General features: G+C 36.2%; 1 protein-coding gene across 3 annotated transcripts in view; it reads right to left on the bottom strand.

Moving 5' to 3' along the window:
- The window catches only part of LOC107655808 (rho GTPase-activating protein 21-like), a 125076-nt gene that overhangs the window by 48361 nt on the left and 64243 nt on the right, over nucleotides 1–12472 (bottom strand). For all 3 annotated transcript variants that reach the window (XM_016443390.1, XM_016443392.1, XM_016443393.1), the window contains 2 exons: nucleotides 7610–7795; nucleotides 1903–1924 (listed from right to left, as the gene is read on the bottom strand). In XM_016443390.1, coding sequence (XP_016298876.1) covers nucleotides 1903–1924; nucleotides 7610–7795 — 208 coding nt within the window. The remainder of the gene's footprint in view (nucleotides 1–1902; nucleotides 1925–7609; nucleotides 7796–12472) is intronic.

Genomic DNA, 12472 nt, shown 5'->3' with positions numbered 1-12472 from the left:
ACGTACAGTATCAGTGCACTGGATCAGTGCGTTCTCTTAAAGTGACAGCACTTTCTTGATGTTAATCAGACAGCAACAACACGGAAATCTCTCACTGCTCTTGATTGAATAACTTTTGTAACTTTAATAAGGATTAACCTTTAATTTATACAGTCAAATATGCAATGTTATTTTACATTTGATTTATTCAATTTCTGTACCTAAAAACTATCTTAGACCTACCTAAAAAAAACTGAAGAGCACTGTTTATTTTATTTGTATATTTTATTCACTGTTTATTTATTTGTGCTGTTACTTGTAGTTAGATTATTTGTTCTTATTTATAATTTTTTTATTTGACAATATAGTTTTTTCCCTAAATATAGCACATACCGAACCGTTCCGAAACCGTGACCCTAAAACCGTGATACAAACCGAACCGTGAGTAGTAAAAACGTCCCGCTGCCGCGTGATTTCCCCGTTGATTCTGCGTCGCAGGTCCGCTCTGAACAGCTGAAAGCCCGGCAGATGTAGTGCGCTGTCCGGAATGGCGTCATTCAGCCAGGTTTCCGTGAAACACAGAGCAGCAGAGTTTGAAAAATCCTTATTTGTCCGGGAGAGCAGAAGGAGTTCGTCCGTTTTGTTGGGTAGAGAGCGGAGATTTGCCAGATGGATGCAAATCATTATACTGATACGTGCAGTCGGATTTAAAGGGACAGCAGCCTATAAATACGTGCTGCTGAATATGTCACTAATGTTAACAAAACAACAAAACAGCTATAACAAAGATTAATCTAGATTTAATTCATACAGTGAACACAATGCAGTGTTATTTAACACTTAATTATTACATTTCTGTACCTGAATACTACTGTTTATTTGATCTATGCTTGTAAATTGTGTATTTGTTCTTTTTTCCCCCTTTTTCTTTTTTTTACTGACTGTTCACTTGCCTTTGATCATGTTTGAACTTTCTCAGACTATAGTTTTTGCTGTGGTACATGAAGAAGTACTTAAAGTGTATGGAAAGCAAAGTTACAATGATATAAAATTAGTGTCATACATTTTTTAGTTTGTATGTTCACACTGATGTTAAAATGACATTTTCTGATTTGTGACATTACTTTTTATGTACTGCTAAAACACTACTGGTCACTTTCAGAAGTTGTAGTGATTCTTTCTTTTCCAAGAAAGAATGTGAAACAAATTGGTTATATAATTTTCATTTTTAAATATTTTAAAATATAATTTAAATATATTTTTCACACTTTAATCAATATCGGAGCGCATATCGAATATCGCATTTTTTAACAAGGTATCATGTATCGCATTTTTTTTTTCAATATCACACAGCCCTAATATATATATATATATATACTGTATATATACACATTATTCTGCAGTTTTTCTACTGAAAATAGACCTGTGTACATTCTACTACCTTATATGATTTGTAACTCCACAAACAGTATTGACACTCCTCTGCAGTAACCAAACACCAGCCCAAAGCTGATCAACCACCAGAGAGCATGCTGCACTGCCAGCTGGACGTTTTCTTGCCCCGGGCACGAGCATTAAAGATTCCCAGCAATTCACATGGTGCAAGGTCAGACGCAGGCCACTGAAGATAACACCTCACTCTGAAGTTCATGACAGACACAGCAGATATAGACCTGAATTTCTGAGAACCTTCGACCCATTATCATGAAGAGTGAATCTGGTTTCTCCAAAAAAAGATCTGGACCAAAATCTTTAACATGGCTATTCTTGCAGTGATTATGTTTTATGTTTTGTATGGCTATGATCTTGTGATGTTTGAGTCTACAATCAAATCAGTCAGTCCAAGAGAGCCATGTTCAATGACTCAAGAGAAAAATTTCAAATAAGCACAGTGAAGGAGGATCACAGAACGGTTAAACTCACCTCTGCTACTATTGTCTTCATCCTGAAAGAGAGAGAAGATAAAAGAGTGTTAAAAATGTTTCAAAGACAAATCAATAAATCAAGAGCTTTGTGGGACTGTACTACTGTTCAAAAGTGTGGAGTCACTAAGATGTTTTAATGTTTTTGTGATTGCTATTGTAGCTCGGTGTAGCTCAGTTTTTCTGTTGGAATCACTCTCTGATGTTTAAACTGCTAAAATATAACTTAATTCTCACCATATTTCTGATATTATCTATCAAACTAATTTGACATTGTTCGCTTTGTAACCTAAACCACTAGCGCAGAGCTTTAGCATTCAGTTAGCCTGTTAGCTTGTCATTCATGCATACTGTTTCTTTTATCTCTCACTCAGTTTCTTTTCTCTCTCTCGCTCGAGTTCATCAAACAACTGTGGTAAGTTGGAAACATTCAACAATCATTCTCCATATAGCTAAAGTTGCGAATTCAACTCCTTGTTACAAATATGGTAGAACCATCATTTCTACAACAAAAGACTGCTTAGTAAATAATCTTCCCGATTTGTCTCAATTCCTCAACATATCCAGTAGATCAGAAAAACTTGAGGGTGTAACAGAAACTATTGGCTCTCTCTTTTCTAGCACTTTAGATGCGGTCACTCCTTTACACTTGAAGAAGAATAAGGAAAACAGTCCAACATTGTGGTATAGCAAACACAAAAGAAAGCAGCCTGGAAAATGGAGCGCAGCTGGAAGAAAACAAAACTACAAGTATTTCGTATTACATGGAGGGAAAGTACTTCTACATTTAGAAAAACCTTAAAAACTGCTGAATCTGCTTACTTTTCATCATATTTAGAAGCAAACAAACATAACTCCAGGTATTTATTCAATACAGTGGCTAAATTAAAGGGGTCATATGACGTTGCTAAAAAATAACATTATTTTGTTTATTTGGTGTAATGAAATATGTTTATGCGGTTTAAGGTTCAAAAAACACATTATTTTCCACATACTGTACATTATTGTTTCTCCTCTATGCCCCGCCTTTCTGAAACGAGTCGATTTTTACAAAGCTCATCGTTCTGAAAAGCGAGGTGTGCTCTGATTGGCCAGCTATCCAGTGCGTTGTGATTGGCCGAATACCTCAAGCGTGTGACGGAAATGTTGCGCCACTTACCATACTGTAATGTCGTGTCCCGGCGCGATGAGACAAAAACAATAAAACCCATTATAAACGAGGCATTTGTTGCATCCAGTGGGGACATAATCACTGATTATAATGACTTATACTGTCTTTTTACGCGATGAGTTGCATCGCTCTGCGTAAACATAAAACCATGTCTGCATTTGTGACCGGAGAAATGACAAACAACAAGCACTACTCTACACTGCTCAAAACTCGCGTTTGAATCGTCAGTGGCAAATTCTTTAAATATGAAAACGTACTTACAGTGAGTCAGAACAGCCGGCATTGTAGGCTACTCTCCCAGGTTCAGGAAACAGTCCTCCGTAAAATGCGTTGCACACACACAAATATTTGGTTTAAACTGTTCTGGAACAGTGTTGCAAATACAACATAACCACTGATTTCTAGTTGTGTCCTCTTTTTGAAGGCCAAACAAAGTATTTTCGCTTTCACAACAAAACACACACAGCGTCTCCATGATATGGCGGCGGCGGCAACAATACTACAGCGAGAATAAAAGTTACGTCTTCTTTCTTTGCGTAAACATTTGGGCGGTGTTATGCAAATCTTCCCACACAGTAACATAGACACGTGGGCGCGTGTTTAAACGAGGCGTTTTAGGAGGGCGTGGACGAGACTTAACTTTTAAATAGAATATCTCTTTGGGTTTGTGACTTAAGTCTTTGCAACTTTAGGGATCTTATCTATTCATGAACAGATTGTAACACTCCAAAGAGAAAGGAAAACTTGAAATCGCATCATATGACCCCTTTAACAAAAAATATAGCATCAGCAGGCACAGGCATTTCCCCACAGCACAGCCGTAATGACTTTATGAACTTCTTTACTTCCAAGATCGATACTATTAGAGATAAAATTATAACCATTCAGTCGTCAGCTACAGTATTGCTTCAGACAGTGCACTATAGATTCCCTAAGGAACAATTCCACTCATTCTCTGCTATAGGAAAGGAAAGATTGTATACACTTGTTAAATCATCTAAACGAACAACAACATGTATGTTAGATCCTATACCATCTAAGATCCTATAGATCCTCTTTTGAATATCATTAATTCATCATTGTCATTAGGATATGTTCCAAAATCCTTCAAACTGGCTGTTATTAAGCATCTCATTAAAAAACGCAACTTGATCCTGGAGAATTAGTTCATTACAGACCGATCTCAAATCTCCCTTTTCTGTCAAAGATACTACAAAATGTAGTCTCCTCACAACTATGTTCTTTCTTAGAGAAAAATGGTGTCTGTGAGGATTTCCAGTCAGGATTTAGACCGTATCATAGTACAGAGACTGCTCTCATCAGATTTACAAATGACCTGCTCTTATCATCCGATCGTGGTTGCATCTCTCTATTAGCACAACTGGATCTTTGCACTGCATTCGACACTATCAACCATAACATTGTTTTGAATAGACTAGAAAATTATGTTGTTTGCATAAGTGGAATTGCATTGGCATGGTTCAAATCATACTTATCTGACCGTCATCAGTTTCTAGCAGTGATTGAAGAATTATCATATCGTTCACATTATGTGCAGTATGGAGTACCACAAGGCTTAGTACTAGGACCATTGCTTTTCACGCTTTATATGCTACCCTTGGGAGATATCATCAAGAAATATGGTGTTAGCTTTCACTGTTATGAGATGATACTATATTTATCTATATTTATTTGCAGCCTGATGAAACATACCTATTCGCAAAACTAACAGAATGCATAGCTGATTTAAAAAAACTGGATGACTAGTAATTTCCTACTGCTAAATTCTGAAAAAAAGAAAACAGAGGTGTTAATTATCGGACCAAAAACCTCTGCATGTAATAATCTAGAACACTGTCTAACACTTGATGGCTGATCAATTAGAAACCTAGGTGTGCTATTGGATAGCAAACTTTTCTTTGAAAGTCATGTTTCTAGCGTTTGTAAAACTGCATTTTTACATCTTAAAAATATGAACAATGAACTGACTTTAACTGATAAACTGACTGTTTTCTATTGTCCTCTTGCATTATCAGCACATGTTTTGACACAATCTGTATTGTATAAAGCGCTATATAAGTAAAGGTGACTTTACTGGAAATAATTATCTTATGCTCATCAAGGCTGCAATTATTTGATCAAAATACAGTAAATTATTACTGTAATATTACAGTTATTATTATTATTATTATTACTATTACAATTTCAGTTTTTTTTTTTCTATTTCAATATAAAATCCTAATTTATTCCTGTGATGGGAAGGCTGAATTATCAGTCATTACTCCAGTCTTTAATGTCACATGATCATCATGAAAAACTATGAAAACTGTGGTTGGTCACTTCACATGTTGGTCAGATGGTTTCTTTCGTAATAAGCTGCAAAGTGAACCAGAATTTTGAGTAGAAATAACTACCAACAAATGATGCACCAAAATTTTGGCAACCGAAAATATTCAACCAAAAATACATTTTGTTCTTGGTTACATTTGATATGAAACAAAGTCTCAGTTTTTATAACAAAATTTAAAAATTTATGTATGTCAAAATTCAAATGATTTGACACTCTTTAATGTGACTTGACAGATTTATATTGCCACACCAATCCTCATGAAAGCGTTTCAATGTTCATAACTCGTTATAAAAAAAATAACGGTAGTATTTGCTAAATGCATGCACTATATTACATATTCATTATAGTTTCACTTAATATGATTGTGATGTTGTTATTTAATGCAAACTTTTATTACAGTCAGTATAAATTTTTATTTTTCAACAATGAATCGGAGTAGAAACATAATTATATCCTTAAAACATTTATATAAAAACTGCCTTATGTGCAATTTAAATGTTTATATATACACAACTCAGTTTTATTTGAGTACTGATTATTAAATATTTTTGATTAATTAACCAATTATTAAATACACTTTATTTAGGATTTTGGTTTTCGACTATTTGGTTTAAGTAAAAACATAATTTCAGTGCATCACTACTTCCAAACAGGCCCGTAACTAGCTATGAGGCCACCGAGGTCCGGACCTCGGTAAATTTTTCATGTTCAAAAATAAAATTTGTTCTTTGAATGACTAATTTGCTGTTAAACTCCTCGTATAAATGCCTGCATGACATGTAAAATTCAGTTTAGACAGTTTGCAAGAATGTTTAGCGTCCCCGTTATGAAAATGATCGCTGCGAGACGCTGGCGGAGTGAACGAGGCTTGAGAGAGCTGTGAGTGAGGGTGCGGGCGCGGGATGTTGCCAGATCCAGCTATTAAAAGCGTTTTTGGACTTGTCTTTTCCACTTAATTTATCACTTTAGAAAGTTAATAAAGTAGGAGGTTGCAGTTTAGAGTCAGTGATATCTTTATCTTATCTTATTTGCAAAAGATTGGAAATAATTTAGGTTTATTTTCATTTATTTTTAGTTTTTTGTTTGTTTTAGAATCAATATCTGGCAACACTGCATCGCCGGCACTTAAACTGAAAGCAATCAAAAAAGCCCATGGACAGGTTTTTGCTGACATGATACGACATTCGGTAAGGGAAACGCAAAAATTATCATGACATTATCTGTCATAAACGTTATCAACGCTGTCAAAAACAGTACCATTTAAGACTAGTACACACAGATCTGCAGAACAAGTAGGTTACAGAATGAAATGAAATACACAAAATCTACCCATGAAGAAGTCTATGCTATGTCATTCAGTATAGTTACATTTTCACAAATCATGCTATAAACTTTCATAAGAGCACTAGACAAAGTTATTGCAGCTATGTATTGTTGCAATAAACAACTGATAAAATTAACCCTTAAATATAGTAAAGTATTAACAAATTTGGATGCAATAAATAGGGTATGATTTAAAAATAATCATCCTTCCAAAACAGAGAAAACATATTTCACAAACATCTACATGTCTGTCTCCTTTAAAGTGTTTATAGTGTATATAATGAGCTGTATTTGTAGGGGTTATTATAACACAATTCTTTAACACCAACACCCATCACCCAACCCCTCCCCCCCCAGCACACACACACACCCCCGGACCTCAGTAATTTACAAAGCCTGGGTACGGCCATGCTTCCAAAAGTATCCCATAACGTGGCATATAGTTTATAACAGGCTTGACAGTAGCTGACAATGGTCTCCTGTAGAATCCCATAAAAACTGGATCAGCTGACAGGAATGGCACTTTTGAGACTGGTCAGCTTTAACACTGCAGTGAAATATGCTGATACACAACTTATTTCTACAACCCACAGTTGAGTACATTGATAATTCACAGCGCTGAGAAACACATAAAGCAGCACTACGAGGTGTTATGAGGTAGATGTTTTTTTTTCCAATGCTTGAGATGCAAACATCATAAATTTCCCTATTAGTGTATGAGGAAAAGCACTAAAGTTAAGCATTTAGATTCAAGCACATCTCTGCCAGAGTCTCTGAAGCTAAATTAGAGAGGAAGTGAACTGACAAAATCAATTGACCCATTGATCTGGACCGTGCTTCTGTGTATGTTTGCTGTGCGCTGACCTTGAGAGAGGACTGCACGGCTGACTCAGGTGGATACACGATGAAGTGACGGAGCGTGAAGCCAAAGCCATGAGAGGTACGGCGTAGTTGCAATGTTTTAGGCCCTGGCCATGAAAAGGGCTCCTCTTCAGCAGCTGGAGACAGAGCTGATGCCTCGCTGCGCTCACAACCATCCTTCTGTTTGGCCTGAGAAAGAGAACAAACACTGTTAATTAGTTTTATCCAAAGTGGCAGTACACTTATTACAGAGAGAATCTACTTAGAGGAAACTGAGGTGAAGGTTTTGGCTCAAGGGCCCTATATTCATCCTATAGCTCTACAGTCAATTCTTACAGTTACCATTATTCAGATATTTAACCACCCGGCTACATAACCTGTTTGAGTGAGATTACAGCAGGTTGTGTAGATATATTTAAGGTTAAGAGAAAATTATTTATTATTCTACTGAACAAAAAGTGACTATATGTAACACAAAAAAAGTGTTTTTATTTTTATTTTTCCCCTTCTATTTAACCACTAACATTATGCTAACACTAAGTATATGCACTTTTGTCAAACTTATTATGCAAACATATCTGATTACATGGGGAGGTTGGTTAAACTTTTATCATTAGTGAATATTCTTCAAAGCAGGTTTATTTTTGAAAGTCACTCTCTGTAAACCTGCTCAGTGCTCAAATATCAATAAAGGTTTTTGCTGCTTAATATTTTTATGGAAACAGTGATATGTTTTTCAGGATTATTTGATCAACAGAAAGTTTAATTTTTTTAATGTATTTGAAATAGGAATCTTTTGTAATATATTACATTTCTTTACTGTCATTTTTGATCAGTTTAGTTTGAACAGTTTTGATCAGCAAGGACCACATTCTTGCTAAATAAAAGTATTTATTTATTTTCTTTTTTTGTCTTTATTATTTAACGTATGTTTGAATAAATCTGTCACAACAAACAACAAATTGAAGTAGTAACAATTATATTAAAGTTGATATAAAAACTTATGTGCAATTTGTTTATATACAACTCAGTTGTATCTGATTGTTGATTATTAAATACATTTGATTAACTAATTAATTATTAAATAAACTTAAACTTAATTGATTATTCTAGTTTAATGCATCCTTGTTAAATAAAAATTATTAATTTCTGTCTTTCTTTATTTTTTCTTCTTTTTTTAATCCTACTTGCCCCAAACTTTTGAATGGTATACATCATGGGTTCCAAAAAACATTAAAAATATTAAGCAGCAAAAACAGTTTTCAATGTTGATAACAATAAAATAAATGTTTATCTACCTTCATTAAATAGTTAACTGTTGTCTGAATATATGACAGTATTGTTTTATTGTGTTCACTTGTTTACACAAAATATAATAATAGATTAAATTTTAGCCTGGAGGATATAGGCCTACGTCAGAAAAAAAAATGTCCTTAGGAGAAGCTTTAGTGTAATTAGATATTCGAGACCAACTTTATAGTTACACTTCTTCTAGCACTTCTTTTTTCACAATTTACAAATGGTTCTGCACTTTATTTTGCCACATGTGCAGTACAATACTGTTGTCAATTCAAGAAAGGGTCAAAATAATTTAAAGAGCATGATCTCCAGAGGGTCTGTTTGACCTAATACCGACATGGTAATCAGTAAGAGTGAAAAAGAACTGAAAGAAGCTCAACATTGCACAAAGCACTCCCTGTCCCAATGCAGCAGCAAAACATTTGCCTTTTTAACCTGCTACATCAGCACTCACATAGAGTCTCTTGGTGTTCTAAATGATTTTCACAGGCATTTAACTGTATTATGATCAGGATATGCATATAAACTGTTACTTATGAGCAAACCATGAGACCCAGGACACAAGCTACCATTGAAGAAGTTCATCAAAGTTCATTAAAGCTGAAGAACTTTTTGTGCCACTAACATCACCACACAGAACTGCAAAATGACTGTTGTTAACTGGTCATGGTATTTACATCTTCAAAGTACTGATAAAAACATTTCAGTGGATTTTATTACCCAATACTTGAGTTCACTATGCATTTTTATGCTTATTAGTGTACCACATCATTAGCTTAGCAATATGCTAACATCTGACTCAGTAAAAATGAACAGTAAGTCCCATGTGTTTTACATTAGGCATGCTGATGGGCAGTAAAAATGTTGCTTTAAAAGTCAGCAAGGCAGCCCACTAGGTTTTGGAACAGAACTCTTGTGCCCTGTTATCATGTCATTCATATGGTATCTGAAAACAATGGGTTTCTCTTAAGGGCAGAGGGTATTGAAACAGAGTATCCTGTGAGTGTTTATAAAGCATCACTCACATGATTTTACACTTCTCAAATATCTGCCATGACAATGACGGTCACACAGAAAACGCTCTGACTCAACTGAGAAATTTCTTTCCTATGATCGATGACCAACATATCTGTACATGCCATGCACATCACAACACAGTGCGTTTTTGACACCAATATCACTAATTTTCTTCTGGTTATGTCACATTATAGCGTCATTATATCCTCGGAGGAAACGTGTGTCATTTACATTATGAAATAATGGCAGTAGAATCCCATTCCGCCACAGGATGTGTGTTTGTGGTGGGCTCTGAAAACATCACACTGACTCTGGGTCATTCTGGCTGCCAAACAGACCAGACTGCGGTCTAGCCCTGCGGGAGATGGATGTATTATAAGGGAATGGATGTATTTTAGCTTGTGGCTGGGCTCAGGTACAGACAGCTGTGGACGTCTCTAGAGACTGGGCTGGGCTTTTACATAAGTGAGCCTGAAATGACATCACCGGGTGATTTAAATCACTCACATCCAGTGTTGGACACAGTCCACTGCAAAATCTCACAAAGAAATGGATAGAGAAGTTTGGAATGGCAAACTAGCATGCTAGTATCTAGTATGCATCTTGTGCATAGTGATTTCTGTGTGATTTTAAATATCCTTCTTGTTCAATTATTTGACTCACTGACAAACACTAGGACATTTTCAGATATTCTATTCCTTCACACAACATATTCTTGAGCTCAATTTCAGAACTTTCTGGGATCATTCCGCATAATTATACCGCTGTGTGAAGGATTCTCTTTACTGTCTTTGCTCTGGTCCACCTGTGAATGCTACCTTGAATCATACACGTGGTTTTCCAAAAACACCCACTATAACATCACAACGTTACTCTGCCTTTCATTTTTCATTTCCCTACCATTTACCAGTCACATTCTCTGTGGTGGGCACACAACCCTGTTTCCAATGCTAAATTTAACCTGTTAAATTATACATCTGGCAAAAGCTCTCGTCTGAATGGTGGAAAGTCCAGGAGAAGTGAATGGCTGCCCTGTGTGAGACTCCTTCTCACCAGAAACAGCATCATACAAACCATCCAGTCCATCAAAGAGCATGAATAATACATATAATCCCATTGGTCATTGGTTACATTTAAGAACCAATCACATGTTCTGATTTCGCTAGCACATGCATTTTTTTTTAAATGTTCCAGTTACTTTGGGACAGTTACTGTAATACCAGAAAAGTTGACAAATTCTGACTGTTTCAGAAGTCACGTTTCTTAATATTTCTCTTAATGTGCCCCTATTATGGATTATGAAAGGTTCATATTTTGGTTTTGGGAGTCCCCAACAACAGGTTGACATGTATGCAAGGTCAAAAAACACTTTTATTGTCTTATAATATGCATTTATTTTTACCTTATTTGCTCAATGACTCACAAACAATTCGCTCTACTTTTCATTTTTCCAAACCCCTCCTTTGCGTGAGGCTAATCTGCGGTGATTGGTCCAATGACCCAGTCTGTTGTGATTAGTCTACTGCATGCAGTGCATGTCGGAAACGGAATGCCCATCACCATTACTGGATTACGGCTTATCAAGTGTTGAAGATTTTATACAGTGTATGAACAGACAACATGGCTTCAATTTTACCTTATCAATTCAAGCCCGAGTCCGACGAGGAAGCGTCCAGAGTTGCTGATGGACCAGTAAGTCAATCGCAAACACGAATGGAGCAGAATCTTTCTCAATGGTAAGTGTCATTGTTTATGGCACTTTGACGTATACGCGTAACAGTCGAATTAACTGACAAATTTATTTAGGTGCACATGTGGGAACTGTATCAAAATATATACTGCTATACTGCTGTGGTATTGCTGTAACCATTGATTCTACACAGACTCATCCTTTGGCAGTAAAAAAATGGATTTACCCTCAAAGACATGACGCTATCCACAGGAATTCGATTTCAAACTTTGCAGGATGTTTTCATTCACTTAGAGCTGTGTTACACACTGCATGCAAGGTAATTTTCAAAAATCCATAATAGGGGCACTTTAAAGGTCCCATGGCATGAAAATTTCACTTTATGAGAACATTTTTTAACATTAATATGAGTTCCCCTAGCCTGCCTATGGTCCCCCAGTGGCTAGAAATGGCGATAGGTGTAAACTGAGCCCTGGGTATCCTGCTTTGCCTTTGAGAAAATGAAAGCTCAGATGTCCCAATCTGGAATCTTCCCTTTATGTCGTCATACGGGGAAAGGTTACCTCCCCTTTCTCTGCTTTGCCCGCCCAGAGAATTTGGCCCATGAGAAAATGAGCTACTACCGTGCGAGGCGAGCGCAATATTTTTTTTTCCTCGAGAGACATCATGGTTTGAGCGAAGCATGGCAGTTGCCCCGCCTCTCTCCTCCTCATTAGCATTTAAAGCTACAGACACAGAAATGGCACGTCCTAAGGAAAGCTCATTGTGGGACTGGCTCGTAGTGGCTGAAATTCTGCACCAAGGCTGAATTTCGGGAAAGAGACAGTACTAGGGACCACTTAGGCCTATATAAAAACATC

This window comes from Sinocyclocheilus anshuiensis, unplaced genomic scaffold (genome assembly GCF_001515605.1).
Source record: "Sinocyclocheilus anshuiensis isolate Anshui unplaced genomic scaffold, SAMN03320099.WGS_v1.1 scaffold1185, whole genome shotgun sequence".
Lineage (NCBI taxonomy): Eukaryota > Metazoa > Chordata > Actinopteri > Cypriniformes > Cyprinidae > Sinocyclocheilus > Sinocyclocheilus anshuiensis.
Note: the sequence above shows the minus strand (reverse complement) of the source record. Positions and strands in the feature narration are given on the sequence as shown.